Genomic DNA, 25,297 nt, shown 5'->3' on the forward strand with positions numbered 1-25,297 from the left:
GGCCTTGGTTGAAGGCCGGGATGCGGCGCGGTACTCGATCCGTTGTGGTCTGGACACCACGGACTCACTGGGACGGGCCATGTCCACTACGGTGGCGATTCGTCGCCATGCCTGGCTGAGATCTGCCAACTTCTCACCAGACGTCCAAAATACACTTATGGACATGCCATTTGATGGCAGTCGCCTATTTGGTGACAAAGCGGACCACGCGCTGGAGCGCTTCAAGGACTCCAGGGTCACGGCCAAGTCCTTGGGTCTCTCGACCCAGCGCCAGCAGACGGGTTCGTTTCGGCCCTTTCGTGGCCAAGGGAGGGGAGGTCCCACACGTGCTGCCAGCCACGCGGCGCAGAGCGCTCCCCAGCGCGGTGGCGCCCGTGGTTTCCGCCGTGGTGGCGGTAGAGGCCAGCGTCGTGGTCAGTCCACGCCTCCCTCCGCTGCGGCATCCAAGCCTTCCTAGTCCGAGCTTTCGGGCTCACGTGACGCCAGTGGGTGGCAGGGTTCGCCATCACCACTCCCGCTGGCGCGCGATAACATCGGACAGGTGGGTGCTGCAGCTTGTCCGAAGGGGCTATGCCCTCCCCTTCGAGTCCACTCCTCCAGCCATGCCACCGCAGAACCACCGTGTGTCGGGGGACCACTTGACACTTCTGCAGGAGGAAGTTACGGCCCTCTTGGCCAAGGGGGCCATCGAGCGCGTTCCTGGGCCAGAAGTAGGGTGTGGTTGCTACTCCCACTACTTTCTGGTACCCAAGAAGGACAAGGGAGGCCTGCGTCCTATCTTGGATCTACGGAACGTCAACGGCTTCCTCCGGAAGGAGAAGTTCAAGATGTTGACTTTGGCTCAGGTCTTGGCTGCTCTAGACCCACAAGACTGGATGGTAGCGTTGGACTTGCAGGATGCGTACTTTCACATCCCCGTCCTGCCGGCCCACCGGCGTTACCTGCGGTTCACGGTAGGCCACGAGCACTTTCAGTTTATCGTGCTCCCATTCGGCCTTACCAGCGCCCCACGGGTGTTCACGAAAGTGATGGCGGTGGTCGCAGCTCATCTGCGCCGGTTAGGGGTTTCAGTCTTCCCCTACCTCGACGACTGGCTGTTGAAGGCGGGCTCGCCCCAGACAGTCGTCCACCACCTTCAGATGACGGCAGACCTCCTGCACGAGCTGGGGTTTTCCATCAATGTGCCGAAATCACACCTGTGTCCCTCTCAAAAGCTCCTTTTCATCGGAGCGGTTCTCGACTCGGCGCAGTTTCGGGTTTATCCTCCGGAACGGCGGGTCCGGGATATTCAGGCTCTGATTCCCATCTTTCAGCCGTTATCCCGGGTTTCGGTCAGGTTGACGCTGCGGCTTCTGGGGCTGATGGCCTCCTGCATCCTTCTGGTGCATCACGCCAGATGGCGGATGCGGGCTCTGCAGTGGGACCTGAAGTTTCAGTGGGCCCAGCATCAGGGCAACCTATCCGACCATGTCCTGATCTCGGAGGGCACTGCGAGACAGTTGCAGTGGTGGCTTACGGACCGCGATTGGGTCAGGGGCAGATCCCTCTCCCTTCCCCAACCGGAGCACGTGGTTGTGACGGACGCGTCCCTCCAAGGCTGGGGTGGCCACTTGGGAGAGGCGGAGATCAGAGGCCTCTGGTCTCCGGCGGAGTCCCGGCTCCATATCAACATGTTGGAGCTGCGGGCGATTCGCCTAGCACTGAAGGCATTCCTCCCCTTTGTCAACGGGAGGGTAGTGCAGGTGTTCACGGACAACACCACCGCCATGTGGTACTGCAACAAACAGGGCGGTGTGGGGTCGTGGACCCTTTGCCAAGAGGCTCTGCGCCTCTGGCAATGGCTGGAACGTCAGGGCGTGACTCTGACGGTTCAACACCTGGCAGGTTCTCTGAACGCCAGGGCGGACGAACTCAGCCGTCGGTGCTCGGTGGATCACGAATGGCGTCTGAACTCGGATGTGGCGAGAGGCCTCTTTCAGCAATGGGGAGAGCCTTGGTTAGATCTATTCGCCACAGAAGAGAACGCGCAATGTCATCAGTTCTGCGCGTTGGAGTTTCCAAGACGGCACTCGCTCGGCGACGCCTTTCGGCGCGAGTGGAGTTGCGGTCTGTTGTACGCCTTTCCGCCTATACCACTTCTGCCCAGAGTGCTGAAGAAGATCAGGCGCGACCGGGCCCAAGTTATCCTTGTGGCTCCGGACTGGGCTCGAAGGTACTGGTATCCCGAGCTACTCAGCATGACAGTCGGTCCCTCGATCCGCCTGCCCCTTCAGGAGGACCTTCTGTCGCAGCAGCAGGGGACGGTCCTCCACCCGAACCTGTCCAGTCTCCACCTCCATGCGTGGAGATTGAGCGGCGACAGTTGAGGCCATTTGACTTGCCTCCTGAAGTCTGTGATGTCATTCTGGCAGCCAGGCGTCCCTCCACAAAGTCGGTATACGCCTGCCGGTGGAACAGATTTGTGGCATGGTGCACAGCGAAGGCTGTGGATCCCCTTTCTGCCCCTCTGTCTGAGGTTCTCCTCTTCCTCCTTTCCCTTGCCCAGCAGGGCTCTGCTCTGGGCACTATCAAGGGCTATCTTTCTGCCCTTTCCGCCTTCTTGAGGCTACCTGATCAGCCATCTTTGTTCAAGTCCCCTATTGTGTTGAGATTCTTGAAGGGCATCACGCACATGTATCCTCCAACTCCGTTCGTGATGCCTCAGTGGGACTTGAACCTGGTTTTGACTTTCCTGATGTGCGCTCCCTTTGAGCCCCTTCATTCCTGTCCTCTCCGTCTTCTCACCTTAAAGACGGCCTTCCTGGTAGCCATCACCTCTGCCAGGAGAGTGAGTGAGCTCCAGGCTCTTTCTATTCAACCTCCTTTCTTGTCTGTTCATCCTGATAAGGTGGTTCTTCGGACTAGACCTTCTTTCCTGCCCAAGGTAGTCTCTGCTTTTCACATTGGGCAGTCCATCACCTTGCCCTCTTTCTTCCCGCCTCCGCATCCTTCAAAGGATGAAGAGCGGCTCCATCGTCTGGACCCAAAACGTGCGCTTTCATTCTATATGGATCGCACACGCCAGTTCCGGGTGGATGACCAACTGTTTGTTGGCTACGTGGGTGAGAAGAAGGGAAGGACGGTACAGAAACGGACCATCTCTCGGTGGGTCGTCCTGTGCATCAAAGCATGCTACTCTTTGGCTCGGAAGGAGCCTCCTGTTGGGCTGAGGGCCCATTCCACTCGGGCCACGGCGGCTACTACTGCCCTGGGCCGGGGAGTCCCTTTGCAGGACATTTGCCAGGCGGCCACGTGGGCCTCGCTGCACACCTTTGCGAGGCACTACTGCCTGGACAGTCAAGTCCGGAGGGATGGCTTCTTTGGCCGTTCGGTCCTCCAGGACTTTCTGGTGTAGGTTGTATTGGTTCGCAGACCCACCACCGGGGTTGGTATTGCTGGGGTATCTATTCTAAGGTAAGGAATCTAATACTAACCTGTTTCTTTCAGATGAACAAGTTACTTACCTTCGGTAACGATATATCTGTAAGAAACAGTAGTTAGTATTAGATTCCTTACCGCCCCGCCCATCCTCCCCGTTCTGCGAACTGATACCTAGGGTTAAGGACATCCCTTTCAGGGCCCTAGTTTCAAATGGCACCAGTGTTGGTTCTCACATGGCTCTGCGTGTTCTGGCGCGGAAAAGCTGTGTGCAAAGAACTGACGTCAGCGCGCGGAGGCGGCGTCTATATACTCCAGCGACGTCATCACGGCGCACGACGCCGACGACGCGGAGCCGCAGGGGACGCCTGCAGACGACGCCTACCGACGCGCAGGGGTACTGCTACGCAAAAGTTTCCGGATCCAGACTGACGCCTGGGGATATTCTAAGGTAAGGAATCTAATACTAACTACTGTTTCTTACAGATATATCGTTACCGAAGGTAAGTAACTTGTTCATCATGGATAAATGGTCCCTCTAGTTGAAATGTCTTCACACAGTTGCAGGCCCCGGTCCATGAGATAACATGAGGGAGGTCAAAGATAAGGCTATAGTGTGAGGATACACAATAGCTACTCTACATTGTGTTGACTTGTAAATACACCCATAGGGTGCGATAATCATGACTGAACCAAATCCCAAAAACGTATTTGTTACTAATGAAAAATCAATTTCAACACGATTAACCACAAAAAATGTAATTGCATGACTTTCCTGAATGTCATTTATCATCTGCCTTCCTTTCAGCTTCCTGAGAGAGCAATGTTTCAAATTAAGCAGTATAATTCTGAAAAGTATATGGTCTCTGAGTGGCAGCTGGAAGAAGCACAGGTTTTCTGGGCAAAGAAAGAGCAAAGCCTGGCGATGGAAATTCTCAGGCAAATGATAAACAAGTTGGATTCAGGCTCTTTTGAGGTAATTGTGTAAGGTTGCGTTTAATCAGTTTTCTAATCGTTAAAAGTGTTGGTTCAGAGATTAAGATATAGAGCTGGCAAGCGAGTTGTTTTTCTCAGGGTAACTATTGTAGAAGATATTTTGTCTTTGCTATGTACAGCATTGTGTCTGTAAATTCAATGTTTAACTATCCAATTTATTGTTACAAACCTGGGAGGAAAATGAATGCAAACTAATTTGAAGTATAAGCTCTGTAATGATAGAGGAATGCAGTGTGTGCATAATTGGAACATTATTTTTATAAAGTATTTGCCATCATGTTGACCCATTCAGCCATCTTTTGGCGCTTGTTGAAAAACGACGTTGTGCACTAATTTCGGATATTATGAAAAAAGGCTGTTTGTTGAAGACATGTTGACAAAATCACTTTTACTTTCTTTACATACAGTGAAATACCAAACTCCCATTTCTGTTGAGAAAGAATAAATAATGTTAATGACGCGGTCATCAAACAGTGGCTGAAGGCAGTGCAACCAAAGCGGCCTGTGGCTGAATAAAGCTCACCAAAAGCTCTTTTCTCCATAGACTTTTTGGTCATGGCAAAAGCAGCGGCTGGCAGACCTAGAAGTGTCCTCAACAAATCTTTTCTATCTTCCACTAAAAAAGTGGAGCAATAATCACATTTTGCTATAAGGGAATTCCAATGGGGAATAGATTTATGTCGTTTCCAATTCAGCCTTTTTTTGCACATATGATTCTACATATCTTGATAAGATATGAGCAATTGTGCATTGTTCTATCTGAAAGAGACACGTTAGTGATAGATTCCTTACCTTAGAATATCCCCAGGCGCAGACTGGATCCAGAATGTTTTCGCTAGCAGTACCTCTGTCTGCACGTCAGTAGGTGGCATCCTGCGGCTCTGCGTCCCTCACTGGTGTCGTGGGCACGGAGCTGACGTCACAGAGAGTACTTAGGCGCCACCCATGCACGCTGACGTCAGTTCTCTTTTTCCGCGCCGAAAGCGCCGATCCGGATTTAGCACGTACCTCAGTCATTTTGTGACCACTTTTTTGAGACGTTTTGTCTCATTTTCTTGTCTCCTGGTGCACGTAGAGATGCCCAGCTTTAAGTCTTGTGGGTTGTGCCACCGTAATTCGTTGGTGGCGGACCCCCATGGTGTCTGCCTCTATTGCCTGGAGCATGACCATGACTCCCGGGATTGCCGTGCCATGGCTCCGAAGGCATTACGGGAGCGGCGCCGGAGGTTGCTGGAGGTCCGGCACTCCTCTCACCGCCGCTCTGGGTCTAGGGGCCGTTCGCGGGACCGGAGCCGTCGCTCCTCGGACTCTAAGGCTTCACCTTCAGATTCCAGTAAGCGACGCCATAAAAAGAAGTCGAAGAAGCGCGTTCTTTCTCCGATGTCGCTCCCCGGAGGCGGACGCGGGGACAGTGGCTCTGCCCCTGCAGCTCCTCCGGAACCTGAAAGTCCCTCGGCCTACCCGCTATACCTGGGTCCGTCGGCGTCTCCTGAACAGGTGAAAGAGGTTCTTGCTGCCATGGACCGCCTGTTTAGGCCTCTGGCTCCCGCCGGTGCACCCGCGGGTCCCGCGGTCCCGTGTCCCGATCCTGCTGGCCCGGCGGCACTGCCTCTGGCGCCAGCCCGGAGCCACTGGATTCAGTGCCCTCGGCACCGGCGCATCAAGGTGCAGCACTGCTGGTTCCGGCCCCTGCGCTGCCCTTGATTCCGTCCGCCCCTGGGCGCCGTAGGCACCGCATTTGGCGCCGTAGGCGCCGCCCCTGCCCCGGTTCCCGGACCATTTTGTTCTGGCCTGGGATCCACGTTGGGTTGCGGCTTTGGCGCAGCCCTGGCTGTCGCCGCTTCTGGAGCCGTTGACCCCCTCACCGGCTCCGGCCCTGCCGCCGCGGCCGTCTCCTTCTACCCCGGACGAGGATTGGGACGGCTCTGAGACACCCTTGCGCGCCAGTGTGACTTCAAGCAGGATTAGGTAGATGACCTTCAAGATTTGGGTGAACTTGATGTGTCTTCGGACCCAGGGTTTGCATCCCCTCCGCCTACTATGGAGGAGGGCGCTTCCTACACCATGGTGCTGCATCGAGCTGCGTCGGCTTTCCACCTCGACCTCCCTACGGTGGCCCTTAAGACCAACCTCCTTACGGAGGTGCTTCAGACGGCGTGTATGTCGTCGAAGTCGCTGCTCCCTTTCAATGAGGCCCTTACCAAAGTCCTCTTGGGTACTTGGTTGTGGCCGGCCTCTGGGGCAGTGGTGGATAAGAACGTCGCTAGATGTCATCGTCAGGCACCTGGTGATCCTGCCTTCTTGACCACTCACCCCACGCCTGAGAGCCTGGTCATTCAGGCCTCGACATCGCAGAGTGCATTTTCCTCTGCTCCGCCGGATAAGGACTCTAAGAGACTGGACCAATAGAGCAAGAGGTTGTTCTCCTCAGCCATTTTGGGGTTCCTGAGAAGATGACTATAGATACTCATCCTGAGAATTATTGGGCAATAGAATCATATCTGGATACTAGGATGTGTTTTGAGTGGTATAGACACCTGTGATTCCAAAATAAGTCTACTACTACAAGTTCAATCATAACTGCTTAAGAAGACACCTACAGCCACAAGATGGTCTTCACGTCCAAGGGGCTCTCCAGAGAGAACCAATGTACATTTCTATTTTACAAAAAGCAGACGATCCATTTTCATCAGCATTTTTCCAAGCCAGTCAGAGTTACCAGGAGGCAGGAGATCAGTCCTTTCACTGGTAATGTTTAACTTTTGTAAGCCGGTATCAGAAAATGCAACCTGAACTTTCAGTTGTACATGGAGAATACCCAGCTGGTGGAGCAGGTGGGCATCCTCCATGTACCCAATACGTCTCAGTGCAACAGAGCACATTCAAATCAAATAGTTGAAAGATCAAACTCTTGGTGTTTGCGTTAATACCCCCTCAGTGCCTCCTTGTAATTGGCAAAAAGCCCTCGGCCCTATGCCATACCCCAACCTTGGTGAAGAACCTAGTCTTCTGCTTTGACCTTGACCTTTCCCCTTGTAAAGAATTCTTAGATATAATATAAATAAGTAATTTCCATCTTCATCTGTCTAAGCTGCATCTTTGATTAGAGCAACTATTTTGCCCAGATTAGACTATCGACCCTGTCTTGATGCAATGATTATCTTCCAAGAACCCCTCCCTAATGTTTAGCAGCGTAAACATGATGGTAGGTTAACAAATGCAGACACATTTGTAGGTAAAAAAGTCTGCATCATGTTAAATGGCAACTAGACTTCTTGTGACAGATTTCACATCTTAGAATCATCTGCAGTTGGTAGACTGAATCTAGAATTGATGTGTTTTTGTTAATACTAATAACTTCCTTTTGCGGTTAGGTGCCTCCATTTTTACTACAGCCACAGGTAACTCCTCCAGACATCGCGTAGTGGATCCATAAAAGCACCACTCACACGTTTGTAGCATTCTTTTCTCCTTTATACATTCCAGGAATTCTAAGATCCAGAGTTCCTTTGATTTTAATCGTATTTCCTACTTTCTTTTTCCCAATTGTTGGACTTGGCCCTTTTTGCAGGGTCATCCCTGAACTTTTTGCTTTCCTCCTGTATTTTGTCCGACCTGTTTTTGTTGGTTTTATGACTATGGGCACTTTACCACTGCTGATCAGTGCTAAAATTGATATGGTAAATTGATGTATGGATTAGTGATTCCATGATTGGCTGGTTTGGTTTACTTGTCAAACCCTAGTACAGTGCCCTGCGTGTGCCCAGGGCTTGTAAATCAAATGCTGCTGGTGGGCTTGTGGCACTGGTTGTGCCACCCACAGAAGCAGCCTGTAAAGTGTGTCTCAGGCCTGCCATTGCAGAGCCTGTGTGCAGTCTGGTACTGCAATGCTGACTGGGCAAGTGCACCCATTTGCCAGTCCCTAAACCTCCCCTTTTCTGCATATTAGTCAACCCTATAGTAGGTCCAAGGGCAGGGTGCATTGTAGGTAAAAGGTAGGACATGCCCTGATGTGTGTGGCATGTCCTGATAGTGAATTACAGCCATTTGCGAGGCTACCTGTTCCCAATAGGCCAGAATGGGCAGTTTGATTATAACATCTTATAATCCTAACTGACTCATGAAATGGGTAGAAATTCGAGTTTAGTATGCCTGAACTCAGAATGATAAAATGCATCTTTTAGTGAAGTAGGTTTTAACATTCTGTGTTTGAAAATACCACTGTTAGAAAGTAGGTATTTTCTTGTCTAACTGCCCAAGCCTGCCCTGCTAGGTTGTGTATTCCTTGTCTGGAGTTTGAGTGACAGGGGCTGCGGGATTCCAGGAAACAGGGTGAGTCAGCACAGGGCTGAATAGAGCCATCTGCATGTAGAGTGGTGGGAGGAGTTGCACCTGGGACTTGAATAGGGCTGTGCCTGCCCTCCACAATGCTGGCTCTACCTCCTGTGGTGCGTCTGATGTCCCTGGCCCACACTGTCAAAGGAAAGAAGGAGTCTTGTCAACAAAGTAATCCAGGACTGCACAGAACTGATGTGGACTGGGTACAGGACCCTTTGCCTTCAGAGAACAAAGGATTTGCTTGTATAAATATGGGGACCCAAACCCCAGAACGTTAGATCACTTTGTAAAACAAGAAGAACCTTTGCTGAGGAGAGTACCCATAGAAACTGAGGAGGAGACTATCCCTAAGCTGAGTGCTGTTTGGGGGATTGACCTGCAGTGGTTGCCTGACTGCCAAAGAAAGGACAAAGGCACGTTGTGCTACTTTCAAATCAGCTTGTAAAGGATCTCCAAGGGCTTGAGATAGAGCTTGCCTCCTGCTGAAGTCTCAGACAATAGACTTCACCAACCAGCCCCCCTGCCTTTCCTTGCTGGGAACTGAAGTGCTTGCTGTTGAGCTGGGCCTTCCGAGAGACTGCGTGTCGCTGGGAGCTGGAAGCGTGACTCGAGATGAAGAAGCGTGTCGCCGCCGCAGCCGTTTTCGTTGCATCACCGGAGAAGAGTGTCGCGGCCGCAGCAGATGCCGTCCCATCAATGGAGAAGCATACCTCCACTGTCGCCATCGCATCTCCCGAAGCGCCTCGCACCATTTGAGAAGAGTGTCGCCATTGCAACAGATGCCGTCCAATCACCGGAGAAGCATGTTGCTGCCGTAGCCACTGTCGTGGCATCGCTGAGAAAGCATGCTGCCGCTGTCGCCCCGCATCCCTGGAGAAGAGTGTCGCCAACGTAGCAGATGCCATCGCATCACCAGAGAAGCATGTCGCAGGGCCTGTCTTGGCTCAGAAGATTCGCTGAGTCGCCGCACGACCATAAGGCGTGCACGCATCGTTGTTGCATCAAGAATAAGACGCCATTTGGTTTCATTGCTTGGGATCTTCATCGCATCACAGCGCTGCTGGTCGCATCGCCACGGAAGCGCAGTGAGAAACCGACAGATCACCTCCCCACGCCGAGAAGAATTGACTCATAACCGTCCCCTACGCAGCAGTAGGGAACCGATGCATCACCAGTCTTGCGTGTAAGGAACCGACACATCACCTTCCCTGCAACACTTTTGCTGTATAGCGTTACGCATCCAAAGGTACATTGAGTATAAAGTGTGGCACTTACCATCTAAAGAGAACTAAGCTATTTCTACCATTTTTAAAGTACAGGATTGTGGATTTTTGTCGTTTGTGGTCTTGTGTTAAGTCTATATAAAAATACTTAATTTTTTACTACAACTTGTGTGGTGTCCATCTGTAGTGTTGTCACTGGATTACTGTGTGTGTTCACAAATGCTTTACACACTGCCTCTGAGATAAGCCTATCTGCTAGTACCAAGCTACAAGGGGGTGAGCAGGGGTTATTTTGGAAGTGTACCCCCTTACCCTGACTAGACGCTGGGGTCCCTATTTGGTTAAACTATGCCAACTAGAGATCCCAAATTCAACACCAATGTACATTTTGAAGGGGGACTTTATCTCCCCCGAAACCCACACACTGTAAGTGCTGTACTAGGTTCAAGAGACAGTTGTCTGTGTCTGACACTCATTCCATCCATATATTGTGTTTGAATGGGTTTCACAACTGTGCCTCATTTGACAAATGAGAGGATATGCACACCAAAGCTATAAGAGAAATAGGAGATACATTTTCGTGGCCCGCATTCATCAGGGTAAGTGATTGAGATCTCATCCACCATCTAAAGTAAAGTCTAAATCCCCAAAGAAAGTACAAGTCCATAGGCAAAATTCTTCCTCTCACTATAAGATGAAAAAAAATATGAAACGCAAGAAAGATGGGCTATCTTTGGACCAAAGGGAACAGTTGAGAATCTGAGGCAGAGCAGGAATATCAGAAAGCAAACACAAGGAGATGACGGACGGAGCGCTGAAACTTTTCAGAGACTCACCCTCAATCACAGATCTGGGTTGAATCCATCATCATTCTTTAGCTCAAATCGCCACCTCATTTCAGACCCAGCTATATGCAAATCAGTCTTGACCCTATGCCTCATGGGAACAGTCCAGCCCGAATTGCCAAGAATATATTTGGGAGATGTGACATAGGGTCAGAACATGGTGGATGCTTGGTCCCATCCAAAAAATACACACTAGACTTCTGCAATTTACTACTTCAAGGTTGTTCACACTGCCTCCTCTTGGTGTCATCGGTGGAGGTAGATTTGGAGCAGCATCCTCAGGAACCGTTGTGGAATAATATCCAGGTAGGCCTATGCATACAGGGACCATGTGATGTGGTGACAAGGGCGGGTTCACATCCCTCTGGTCTAGTGCAGCAGCAGTATCCTGCAGCTCCAAAGGACATAAACACCCCCTTTTCTCCGGTGAGGCAGAGGTTTAAAATACCTGGCCTGTAGGCTGCCCAAAGTGGGGGCACAATTCAGCTGTCAGGATAGTGTACTGTCCCCTTTGCATCCTGTGCGGGAAGATGGTTGAGTAGCAGCCCATGATCGATGGGGCTTCTCCACTTTGGGACCGCGGGCCTGGAGTGGTAAGCACACCTGAGGGGTGAGCTTATGGAGGAAAAGACAAAAGAACCTGCTGGAGGGGCATCAAGATGTGGGCCACCTGGAACTGGGCAACACCATCAAGCATGCCGTGAGGCCTAGGGTCAGAGTGCTGCTCTAGCATTTATGGTCTGCTTGAGGTCTGGAACACTACTGGTAGCAGACTGTTGGCTGGGGAGCTTGTGGCATGAACAATACGTCTGATGGAAGCCCTGTAATTTTGCATCAGCTGCTCCCCAGGCATTTCCAGATTATTACTGAACCGATTATAAGATGATTATTTCTCATAGGGAGACTTTGCAAGACTTTGTCTCTGACCTTCCTTTGTGGAGCTCATCTACATCTGAAGCTGGCCTTCACAAATCCATTAGCTTCACAGAGACGGGCAATGTGATAGACTGTGATGAGTTAGGATGTATTATATGGTGTAGTTGTGCAGCCTCACAGTGTAATACACTTTCCAACCCCCTTAGGACCAGTAGGTTTCTTTTGTCAAACCTTCAGCTCAACCCTGGGTAGCTGTGGCTCTGAGCAGCAAGGCTTACATAAACTAACAAGCGTAAAGCATTAAACTGCACCAACATAATTGGAGACGAAACTGACAAGACACTCAAGAAATCCAACAACTATTTATAAAAAAAATGTATACTGTACAGCACTCCGTCAGACCCATGCCCACATCGTCAACAAAGCCAGCGCCGCTATCAGACCCGGAGAGCAAGGCCATCAACATCTCCTTCGAGACCGCAACCTTTCCTGAGAGCTGGAAGCACGCCGAGATCAACGCCTTACTCAAGAAACCCAAGGCGGACCCGAGGGACCTCAAGAACTTCCGGCGCATCTCCCTGCTCCCGTTCCTGGCGAAGGTCATCAAGAAGACCGTCAACAGACAACTGACCCGCTACCTCGAGGAGAACAACATCCTGGACCAATCCCAGTCCGGGTTCCACAGTAACCACAGTACCAAAACTGCCCTCATCGCCGCCACCGATGACATCAGGGCCCTGCTGGACAACGGCAAAACCGCGACCCTCATCCTCCTGGACCTATCAGCCGCTTTTGACACTGTCTGCCACCACACCCTACGCACACCCCTCCACAACACAGGAATCCGAGACAAGGCTATGGACCACCTCCTTTCCTTTCCGGCAGAACCCAAAGCGTCCGCCTCCCCCCTTTCCGTTCCGAAGCCTCCAAGATCATCTGCGGCGTACCCCAAGGATCATCCCTCAGACCGACATTGTTCAACGTCTACATGGCACCACTCGCCCACGTCGCGCGACTGCACGACCTTAACATCATCTCTTACACCGACGACACCCAGCTGATCCTCTCCCTCACCAAGGACCCCCTCACCGCCAAAACCAACCTCCACAAAGGAATGAAGGCCATCACCAAGTGGATGAAGAACAGCCGTCTGAAGCTGAACTCTGACAAGACATAGGTCCTTATCCTCGGCTCCACCCCCTCAGCCTGGCACGACCCCTGGTGGCCAACCGCACTGGGAGCAGCACCGACCACGCACCCAACCTGGGTTTTGTCCTCGACTCAACAATCTCCATGACTAAGCAAGTCAACGCCGTCTCATCCTCCTGCTTCAACACCCTCTTCATGCTCCCGAAGATCTACAGGTGGATCCCCACTGAAACAAGAAGAACGGTCCCCCAGGCCCTCGTCAGCAGCAGGCTGGACTACGGAAACACCCTCTAAGCAGGAGCCTCAGCCTATCTCCTGAAACGACTACAACGCATACAGAACGCCTCTGCACGCCTGATCCTCGACATCCCTCGCCACAGCCACACCCCACCTGAGAGACCTGCACTGGCTTCCTGTGAACAAGAGGGTCACCTTCAAGCTCCTCACCCACGCACACAAGGCACTCCACAACACCGGCCCGGCTTACCTCAACAGACGACTCACCTTCTACACCCTGAACCGCCAGCTCCCCCCGCTGACCTCGCCCTCGTCACCCGCATCCGAAGAGCGACCACCGGCGGCAGATCGCTCTCCCACCTCGCTGCCAAGACCTGGAACACCCGCCCCATCCTCCTACGTCAGACCCAGAACCTACTAACCTTCAGGAGGCTACTCAAGACCTGGCTATTCGAGCAGTAGCAGCACCCCTAACCCCCCCTGCCTTGAGAACCTCACGGGTGAGTAGTGCGCTTTATAAATGTTCTGATTGATTTATGAATGTTCTGATTGACTGTATTGACACCAAAACCAAAAATAATCACCAGAGGTTTTCTTAGATATTGCATTTATAAACTATACTAAATTAAAACATTTTATTAAATTGCTAACAAGCAATGGCAAATTCAACAAATGTAACACTGAGAAACCTTTTTCACTAAAACGTTGGGCTAGTTGTTTTGCAGTTACTTAGAGTCACTTTAGATGGTCAACTCCAGTAGGAAGCAAATCAGGGGGACCTGCAAGGTCATCAGAAACAGTACCTCAGCAGGTGAAGCAGTCTTCAGTCAGTTCCAGGCACTTTTTAGCTATTGCTGTAGTTTCCTATCGAAGTGGCCCTAATGCAAGGGACTAAGGATGTTGAAGATACTCAAGTATGCTATGGATGCAATGCAGTCAATAGGGGTTTTCCTGCAACTACTCCTTGATACACAAAGGGGTTGAGGCCGTCTTGGTCACAGGGCCAATATCCCTCTAAGTCCCTTCTGTACTGGTAGAAGTCCAGTCACTCGGTATCGTGTCACAGCCGAATCCTTCCCCGGGCAATAACTCTGCTTGTGGGCGGCCAGGCTGCACTCAGATTACTCTCCGTGGCTCAGGAAATGTAGGTGCTATTTTGAGCATTGGGTCCTGGTCTCCCACTGCTGCATGGCGGCGGTTGGTGGCATTCTGAAGATTGGGGGCAACCAACCTTTCCCAGTTGGCTTCTCAGCTAGTCCTGTGTTTTGAATAGGAGGTCAGTCAGATACTCTTTGCTTTAACTGGACTTAGTAGGGCATAGCGGACACAGTCCATCTTTTTTGCTAGCCAACAGGTTCAACAGGTACAAACCACGCCGGTGCAGCCTCTTTTTGCCAGTTCCCTGGTGCAGCAGGGCAGTCCTTCTTCTGGCCTTCTTCCAGTCCAGCTGAGATCTGAGTTCTGGGTGCCAGGGGTACCCTATTGATGCTCAGAAAATACTCTCAGGGTCGAATGCAGTGTTAGCCAATGGGCTACCAGCTTCCTCCCATCCTGATGACCACTTCCTGGGAAGTGTGGCATCTGACTATCCCAAGTTGCACCATTATGACCTCTCCCAACATGGCAGAACCTCTCTCTTGGTGTCCAGAGGTTCCTAGTCCAATCCAGAGGAGTGGCTACCAGGGCTACACTCCCCTGAAAAACCAATTTGACACCAGGTTTCCCCTCTTCTTCCCGGGTGCTAACTAGTCTGCATAAAGAATGGGGCTGCTCCTCTACCATTTATTCCCCATTTGCTCTTCAAAGGCCGCTTCAGCTTTGAAGCTCACCTTTTGGGCGATCACCCATGTGTCTTCCTGCATGAGGGAGGTAACACCTCTCTGTGGTGTAGGCCCTACTGTCTCTTTTCCTGGGAGTCGTTAGCACATCTGTCTAGGAGGGCAGAAAGCTGTCTCAAGTTCTAGGTCATTGTGTTCTCCTTATGGGCCAGGAGATTGAAGGCAACAAAGTGGTAACTTTGTAAAAGTTTCAGACTGTAACTTTTAACATTAATTTCGACTTGAGAATCAAGTCCGGCTTGGTGTGATGAGTCGGTTGATAGCCTGGAGTACCAACTTTGGTCACAACCTTCAGGAGTTAGCACAGCTGAGTGGTTCAGCGGGTAACCATGTACTCACCAACAGTTTTGCATTTTTATTGCCAGAACACTTAAAATATGTGTTCTGCCCATAAAATATGCTGCACCCTGCTTTGGGTGTGGGTAGGCCTGCCATAGGGGTGACTTAGACATGTTTCAGAAGGACATTTGATTTGGTCACACCTAGGGTGGCACAGCCCGTGCTGCAATCCCTGGGGTGACTCTCTAACTTATAGGCCCTGGGAACCATATATCAGGGACTTTCAGTTAAGCTATCCTATGCCAATTGGATAAAGCCAATGTAACATACATGTTTTAGAGACAGGATGTTATACGGTTCCTATGAATTAAGCAGGACTGTGAATTTGGTCAACATAAATTTCAGAATGGGGGTCTCAGTCCACGCAAATCATCACAAAATGTTGACCCAATTTCTAGCTATCTCACAGTGGCCATCTGAACCCCTAACCTTACCAGGTTACCAGATGGTATCTGCAACTTCGAACATGGCCACTCGAATTCCCCAGAGAAATCCTGGAAACAGACCTACCCTTTTGTTGTTACTTTTGCATTCCCAAGCTAAACATAAGAATGATATGTATTTGGCTTTTCAAGCATGTATTGAAATAATTATATTCTTGTGTAGAAAGCGTGAGCTGCAATTATTAGACAGATGAAACAAAGCATTGTAACCATTATGAGATGGTGAAAAAGATAAACAGTTCAACCATGATAACAATACCATAAGATAATACTCCTACCTAATGCTACCTATATTATCAAGAGCCTAGTGGGAGTACCCTCTGCCAGATCTATTAGGTCAGCCTAACCCCCAATACCCGAGTATGATGTGCCAGGAAGCTAGTCTGGGTAGAACAAGCTAGTGTCCTGTGCTTCCATTGACCAACTTCAAACAGGAAAAACACTGGGTCCTAAAGACTTCCTGGAAAAATGTTCAAAAACCTTCTGGGTAAGCTACTCCCATACTTGCATGCACTGTTTGAGACCTCTGCATTAGATGATCAGCTGCCCACCCACCTCCGAGTGGCCAAAATTACAGTGATCCTCATGCCCAGTAGTCTACCTGGGTCTCATATAGACCCATCCCCCAACTAAACACAAAGGTCCAAATGTATTTCTAAGGTTCTGGAGAACTATTTGTTCCTTGGTACACCTGTACCAAAATGGCTTACTTTCAAAATTGTCTACAAAACACAACATTCAGAGAATTAACAATGCACTTGCCTTGGCTCATTACGTGTGTGGTCCACTCATTAAAATCTCGGATCTCCAGGTCAACATGGCCTAATCACTGATCTCCATCAAGGGCATATACAGCAGCAATGCACAGCGGCCTTCGATTGAGTCGCAAGATTTTGTATGTTTTGACATCAATGCATCAAGGGGGGAGAAAGCGGAAGTAGCAGGGAAACAAGGCTCTGCTGTTAGACAGTCTCTGGAAAAAATCCCCTATACTGTCATCCTGACCCATCGCCCTCTCAAAATGGTATGACTTGCTCCAGTGGTGTACCACCTCCAGAACTATCCATACTCCATCAGCCAAGACTTCTTTGTACGTCTCAGTTCCATGTTTTGGAACTTCATATCATATTGGATTGGCGTATGCACAGGGTTGTTATGAATAACTGCATCAAGCTCCCCTTAAAATAGGGGGGTTTGAGCATGTCAGACAGACACTCATGCTACTGCAGTTCACAACTGGTAGTTGGCTGAATATGCAGTCCCATTTCTAATGCCGCTTCTATAGCTGATCAGTAGTCCACGTTGATTTACACACAATACACCTTCTATAGGGGGCAGTGTTCCCTCATGCCTCTTTCACCACTAGCCTCTATGATTATTTGCATGTTGAATGACACATTGATGACCAATAAATTAGAAAGACACTTCATAGCTGAAACGTCTCTGTGGGAGGCCCAGTCCCTTTTGGGTTTCCGGGGAGACACTATGGGCATCTCCAGTCTGGGGCACATTGTTGTGCAGAATACTGTCCGCTCATTTATTGACCTACAGTCTGAAGTTAGGCTCCATAAACACCAATGCTGTAAGTACTAGTTGCTTTGCCATACTCTCTACTCATTCTAGAAATCGATCAACGCCTTTCCAGAGTGTAATTAAATCGAAACAAAGCTGCTGATCAGTGAAATGGGTCTGCACAATATATTGTGGTTGGTTATAACCCTGAATCTCCTTTTTGGCACTCTGTGAGGCTTTGAAGGCAAATCTTGTCCCCCTTGATGAAGAGGAGGGGCGAGATGCCTAGATGCTCTTAAGGGAGGGAACAATCTGCATCCAATTCAAGTTGATCCAATTCAGGTACCTTCATTGCATCTGCTTGACATGCAAGCTTCCATGCGACTCCTTCACTCTACACTTAAATGTAGTGATGCAAAGGGGCCTTGTTATACACAATCTGGCTATGTTCTGTGAAACAGACTTTTGATGTTGTGTGGCTCACACACTGTCGCTAGTCCTAGGGAGATCTTTTGAGCGTACGCAGATCTTCTTTGCTAAATATCCTACTGGGCATTGATTCAAACAAATCAACTAGACCATTTTGGCACATTAGTATGCAAGAAACATAATGCATGGAAATGTGGCAGTGCTACTCCCCCAGACATGGGAACTTGTGTATGTGGCCTACACAATTGCTTGACACTTGTGGGCCAGATCTACATGGCACAGGTGTGTCCTCATAAACAACAGAGTATATGATTTTCCTGAGGTCCGAAAGATGAATTACTTAATGGTTGACACTCCGGGCACAGCAGGAAGGGTTTACTGGGAAGATTGTCAGTGAGAACACCTTTGTGATCTCTCTTGCTCCACCTTTACAAGTGTCACTACTATTTTGTCCACATGCATACTCAAGTTGAGGTGATGTGCTTTGTGATCATGCACTCATACATGCTTTGTGGAATATATGTTTTAACAAGAACAGGCAGTAAAGTGTATTATAAAAAGAATTTCTGTATGTGAATGATTTGAACAATATTGTATGTTAGAAATAGTTTGAGAAAATGTTTTTAAATCTGTTTTTTTAAGGTTGAAAGTGATACCAGACTCCAGCTAGTCTATGCAGAATGCCTGAGGCTTTGTGGGAATTGGTTGGCGGAAACCTGTTTGGAAAGTCCCACTGTGATCATGCAGAACTATCTGGAAAAGGTAAGAGTTATTATATTGGTCCATTAGTTCGTTTGCATCTTATGTCAAAGGTTCAACTGTACCTGAATCATTTAATCGGAATATTTATGAGAAAGGGCCCTTGCATTGTGTTTCCATATCCCTAAATAGAAAAAGGCAACGTTGGTGCTCCATTCAGGAAATTCAGACACTCAACAAGTAATTTGTACACATCACCACTTTCATCATAGTTCCATGGTAGATGAAGAGCAGATTGACTTTTCTGTTCTGCCATTCAAATATGCTGCATCTTGAAGAGTATTCTTCAATAGTAGCAAAACTAGTAAGTACTCATTGCAGGAAGTAAGGAGTGCAAGTTTTAACTTGGCTAGATTGTCTTCTCAGAGAAAGCAGTGAGTATGTGACTACTTCCTCTCTCACCTGATCAGTTCAGTTCTAAAACAATTTGCTGAATGAAAATTGCAGTGGAAGTGTACCCTGTCTTCATTCCCTGAATTTGGAAAACATTACTGAGCACCTTTATTTCAACAGTAATGAATTTTGGTGAACGTAAAACTAGAATGAACTGTACTTTGCATCTAAGAGAACTGAATGCATTAAACAAGAGGCAGCCTGTTATTACTTTGAATCTTCTGCAGAGGATCAGGTTACTCAGTCTTTTGAACATAAAGACATATTACATACTCTTCATGTATTCGCTTCGGAAACAGTGATTCCCAAAGCACTGGCTATTTGTTGCATGTCCTTGGTGTATTCCTGGAATTTCCTTTGCTGGTCTGAAAAGAGAAATCTTATTTTGGGAGATCCCTTCAGAGCCCCATAAGATCAGGCACCAATGTGTCCTTGCCATGGGGCAGTTAAGCTGCTGGCAAGTGCCTTGTGGTTACAAGAGGGATTTTAAGGTTACACATCTTTGGATCTAAGTCTAGGCCGCTTAGATGAGCAGAACCTCTAATTGTGAATGAGAACACAAACAGCTCATCCTGATATCATAGTTGTGTATTCCATATTCAAGATGGGTATTGTTTATTATAGACAAAGCTAAATCCTTCTGCAGTTGTTTGATTTGTAAAGGAATCCAGAAAAGGGACAGCCATCTAACGGACCAAAAACTTCCACATTAAAACGTCTATTGAAATACTGGACTTCTTAGTGCCCCCTTAGTATTTAAAAGTCATAGACAGAATTCACAAACTGGATGTCAGGAGGGCACAGAGTTGGCTGTGTTGGCTAGATAAATGTCTTTTTTGAGGAAAGGTAGAACGGCTGTTTCTTTTTAACCAACCTAGTATGAATGAGAGAACTATCATGGTGGTTAATTCACTAATCAACCCTCACTTTCAAAAAATCAGATCCTTTTCTGCACAACTTTTAAGGTTCTAAATTAACATGGTAATTATTCCCCAATGCAATATTCTGTCTTCACTTTATTTACCGTCAATTTAGAGCAAACAAACGTTTCCTAATAGATTTCACTGACTATAGTACAATTTAACTGACTCTTAATAAAGAAGTTAATAATGCGTGCGTTATCTCAAACTGCACTTGTATAATCCCAATGTCACTCATGCTGCAGAAATACTGAAGTTACTCAACACCCACAATGTGGAACAATTTTCATAGCGTCCTTACTCATAACAAGGGATAAATTCTCGACCTAGTTATCAGAATAGCATTTCAAAAGCTTGTTGAAGTAAATTGGTCTGATCAACACATGGTCCCAATTAATATACTGTTGCCCTAGCTCCACAGATAGATTCTAAAAGGTCTTATAGGCATCCTTCATGCTGCAGCACATAATAATAATAATAATAATAGGGAAGCTTATAAAGCGCCTGGTTACGCGCACCGGCGTGTCCCCGCGCTATGGTGTGATGGCTGCAACAGGATCCAAACAGGGGTGACGCACCAACTACTGAACATATAAGTAGGTTTTGAGTTTAGACCGGAACCTGGTCTCAGAGGGCTCAAGACGCAGTTCAAGCGGTAATTTATTCCAGTTAAGCGCTGCCAGATACCTAAACGATCTTCCCCCCCCATGCGCGCTTTTGCTACCTTGGGAATTTTCACCAATCCCGAGCCCGCAGATCTTAGGGCACGGGACGGTTCATAGCGCTCTATCAGGCTCTGCAGCGGCTGTGGCGCCCTGCCATTCAAAATGCGGTGGCAGGTACAAAGTGCCTTGTACTCCACTCTGCTCCTCACCGGGAGCCAGTGAAGAGTCTGAAGTGCCATTTTTGAAGGTGCTCTCTTGGGTAGCCTCAGGATTAGGCGTGCCGCGGCATTCTGCAATACCTGAAGGCGACCGATGCTCTTCCCTGGTGCCCCCAGATACAGCAGATTCCCATAGTCCAATCTCGCGGTCACCAATGCATGCACCAGTGTCTTGCGCGCTTCAGTTGGTAGAAGCTCTAGAACTTTCCTCAGACTTTTCAAGACACCGAAGCAAACACCGACCACACGATTGATTTGGGATCCAAAGGTGAGGCCTGCATCGAACCATACTCCCAGATTCCTGGCTTCTTGGCAAGGCGTCGGTGCCGGCCCTAGGCAGGGTGGCCACCACGCCGACGACCACGCCGACTGTCCTCCCCCCACTATGAGCACCTCCGTCTTGCCGCCGTTAAGTTTCAGACAATTAGTGGACATCCAGACAGCAACATCTTGCATGCATGTTCTGAAATTGTCCGCGGCAAGACAGGGCGCTCCCGATAGGGAGATGACCAGCTGCGTGTCATCGGCGTAGGACACTATTCGTAAGCCGTGGCTCTCAACAATAGTTGCAACAGGGGCAACATATAGGTTGAATAAAGTTGGGCTCAGGGACGAGCCCTGGGGCACGCCCTGGCCCAAAGTGACCACTCTGGAATAACAGTCCCCCTGCCTGACTTGAAATTCACGATCTGCCAAGAAGGACTGGATCCATCTCAGCGCTGCACCTGATATTCCCCCTTTATTCAGACACTGTAGCAAGGTGGAATGTGCTACAGTGTCGAAGGCAGCGCTGAGATCCAACAGGATCAGGGCCATAGTTTGTCCCTCATCTGCACCCTGCCTCAAGGTCTCAGTTGCCATGAGTAGGGCCGACTCGGTTGAGTGGCGGGGCCTAAAACCAAACTGAGTGGCATGGAGTAAATTCGCCTCCTCCACATATTGCATCAGCTGGACATTCACAACTTTCTCAGCCACTTTGGACATATAGGGCAACAGAGATATAGGACGAAGATTTTCTAATGTCTCAAAACTGATGTTTGATTTTTTTCGGAGGGGGAGCACGACTGCTTGTTTCCAGCCACTAGGCAGCATACTGGTCCTAAAGGAGACATCCAAAATATGCCTTATATAGGGTTCCAGAGCCCCTAGACTATCCCCAAGCCGCCTGGGTGACACAGGGTCATGAGGAGAACCCGACTTCACCGATCTGCATATCCCAATTAGCTCTTCAGGGGAGGGGGTGAGGAAGCGGGTTAAGGCGCACTGGTCCTCTGCTCCCCCCGGTGCTTCGGCGGTCTCTGCCCCCGTGGCGGGTTGACCCGGGAAAGATGAGTAAATCTTTGCAACCTTGTCCGAGAAATAATCTGCTATACGGTTGCATGTTTCAACTGAGCAAATCTCCGGTCCTGCCGATGATTTTATGGTCGCGAGGGACTTATAGATGCAGAAAAGCTCTTTAGCAGAGTTCTCTGCCTCCAAAATCTCTAAGCGTAGAAGGCCGTTTTCGCCTTCTTAATCATCCTATGGCATATTCGCCTATTTGCCAGATAAGTCTCCCTAGCCTGACTGTCGAAGGATGCCCTCCACTGCCTTTCCGCCCGTTTGCATTCTACTTTTGTCAGCCGCAATTCTTCATCGAACCACGGCGCCGTTCTCTTAGTGCGGCTACCGGCCGTGGTCTGATAGAGCGGAGCAGTGCGGTCTAACGCCTCTGTGATGCGTTTATTGAAATTGTTATTAGCCGTCTCAACATCCTCCCCACCTGTCTGACCACCTGCTAACAGTGCCTCGTTGAACCTTTCCCGGGAGAATTTAGCCCATTTCCTGCTCTGATGGTTCATAGGTGCCTGGTTAGGCCCTTTCCTGTCTGAGATATATATCACAAACGGCACAAGGAAATGGTCCGTTCAGGGAATCGGCACTGCCGGAAATACCTCAACCTCCCCCCAATTCGCAAATATAGGGTCCAATAAATGGCCCTGTTGATGGGTGGGGGTCAATACTTTCAATTCCAGCTGCAAGGCCTGGATATCCCTGCGGAACTCCTCGACCCCTTTATCTGCCAGGCAGTTCAAATGAATGTTGAGATCCCCCAACACCATGAACTTATCCCTACGCAAAGCAGCCTCAGTGACGCCCTCCAACAGGCTCTCCGTAAACTTGGTATAGGGCCCAGGTGGTCTGTAAATAAGGTAACCCTTAACCGTGGTGCCCCCATCGATTTTTATGGTGAAAGTGCCTGCCTCGCTGTCCTGGACCGACACTGGCTCCATTTGACATCCCAGGTTCTGTTTAAAAATAATTGCAATCCCCCCTCCTCTCCCAAGAGGCCTATCTTGCTTCACCATCGAATAATTTTCAGGCATTGCCTCAATAATGTCCGAATCAGAGTATTTGTCCAACCACGTTTCTGTAAGGAACAGCAGGTCAAATTGCTTGTCCGTGAGCAGATCAAATACATCAAGCCTATGCTTACGCAATGACCTCACGTTCTCATCTTATCTCATCAAGGACCTGAAGCAATAGGATAATTTTACACTTGTCCTGATAGAACACTATTGGTTACCTTGGCAGCCTCACAGCAGCTGCAAAACCAGCTGCATCATTTACAAAGTCATCACCACCAGCACCACTGCTTATCCTGCATCTGCACTGCTTATCCTGCTTATCCTGCTCATCTTCGTTGGTGGTTTTTGGCGCAGTAGTAGCCAAGACACGATCAGATTAAATACTAAGAAGGGTAAGAAAAGAAAACAAAACACAGCTGGCATTTTTCATCTATGCTCCACAGTTGTGTATCTATCAGGACAGCCCCAATGCCGCTCCAATTTAGGAAAGAGTTAAATACTCATCTCTTTAAAAAACGCTACATCACAATGCCTTACTTGTCCACAAACCAGCTACCTCTCAAGTCACTTGTTTACTTTATGCTAGTCTTTGACCCTGTACAGAGCTCCACTGCCTTTTGGCTCTATTTGTGGTATAGAGATACCATACATATATATATAAAAACACACAGACATATCATATACCGGATTGGGAACTTGCAGTTACAATAAAGGCTGTTTGTACTGCCACTGTCGGATCAATATATTTAAACCACACTTTTGCCAGCTATGACACCACTCTAAATAATGTTCATTGGCTCAGTTCACCCCTCCATAATAAGAAAATTACATTGAAAACACGTAATGTCAGATATTTGGATGAACGATCCAACAAAAGAAAAGAGAAACAGATACGTGAGAGAACAAACACACTCCTACATTTATATCTGAAGTAATAAAATCTATGAAACAGACTACATTAGACACTATATAGTCAAAGTCTCAACCCCTGACTAATAAAACGCTCAACAGACCCAGTGCTCTCATCAGGCCCAAGGAATCATTCAGTATTGTTAAACTGAAATCTCTGACTTCTACAAGTCTCCCTTCTTTGGTCTCCAAATGCAGTGCTTGAACCAATACAATGCTCGCAACAGACCCAAGGAATTGTTCACTATTTGGAAACTGAACACTATATATCTGAATGATGCAACTCTCTCTTCTTTAGTCGCCAAATGTTTTTATAAATCACGTCCACTCCAAAATATCTTGCCTCGGAGATATCATCTCTAAGTGTTTATAGTTCATCAGACAATCAATTGACAACAACCTCATCAGGCAGTCTAATGGTTTTCATCAGATACTTGGAAAGAATTTGAACCAATCACTGAGGTAGAGCTGTCCAGATTTGTCACAAATGTAAGATCATCATATGTTAAAGATATCACCCGTGCAACATAAATCAGAAGTAACTTACACATTTCAACAGAATGTGGTGTTCCATCAATAGCTCTCCTCTATATGGCATGTTAGGTATGCACTCTGTCCTAGCAGGAACCACAGTCCTAGTCCGGGTAAGTCAGATATACACCATAAATTAAACAGGGCTCACTTCCTTGGAGCTTGGCACAGAGGAGGCTGGCTTAACTTAGGAGGCAATGTGTAAATTATTTGTGCAACACTTCAAATAGTAACACAATGAAAACACCACAAAAATACTCCACACAAGTTTATAAAAATAGATGTTTATTTTATAAATAAAACTAAATCAAAATGACAAAAATCCAATTAGTGGAAGTCAAGATATTAATTTTTAAAGATCAAATGGAAAAATAGTGCTTAAAAGCAATAAGCGCCTAGGAGGGTTATCTGGTTGTGCTGGACTTGTCAAGAATTTAAGCCAACCACGATGGAGAGTAGGTCAGATAAAGGAGCCACGCATGGCCCACTGAACAAAGTATCTTGATCCTGGTCGCAACAGCCAGATGCAGTGTGCAGCCGAGCAATGCGTCAGTGTTGATCCCACAGTCGAGATGATGCGTTGATTTTCTTCACACAGTGGTGGTGGTGCTTCATCGGTTCGAAAGACGATGCACGGAGTCGAGAGGTGTTAGTTCTGCAGACAATGCAAATGGGTTTTCCACGCAGTCGAGGTGATGCATCGATCTTCCCACACTGCAGCAATGTATTGGTTCCAATGCATCAGTTCTTTAAGGTGTTGCTCTGTTTCCGAGCGCAATGCGCCAATTCTGCTTTTGCAACAGCGATGATGTGTCGGTTCTGCTACATGCAGACATGAGATATGTCGGTTCGACGGAGCAAGCCCCTAGTTCCACTTCCAATGTCCCAGGCACAGGAGCAGATGGTGAGACT

At 48.5% G+C, this 25,297-nt stretch overlaps 1 protein-coding gene across 1 annotated transcript in view; it reads left to right on the forward strand.

Moving 5' to 3' along the window:
* Positions 1-25,297, forward strand: part of ATM (ATM serine/threonine kinase) — a 1,424,234-nt gene that overhangs the window by 1,125,487 nt on the left and 273,450 nt on the right. Inside the window, exons 47-48 of the mRNA XM_078657051.1 lie at positions 4,226-4,393; positions 18,285-18,404. Of these exons, the coding sequence (XP_078513177.1) occupies positions 4,226-4,393; positions 18,285-18,404 (288 nt within the window). The remainder of the gene's footprint in view (positions 1-4,225; positions 4,394-18,284; positions 18,405-25,297) is intronic.

Source organism: Lissotriton helveticus, chromosome 8 (genome assembly GCF_964261635.1).
Source record: "Lissotriton helveticus chromosome 8, aLisHel1.1, whole genome shotgun sequence".
Taxonomy (NCBI): domain Eukaryota; kingdom Metazoa; phylum Chordata; class Amphibia; order Caudata; family Salamandridae; genus Lissotriton; species Lissotriton helveticus.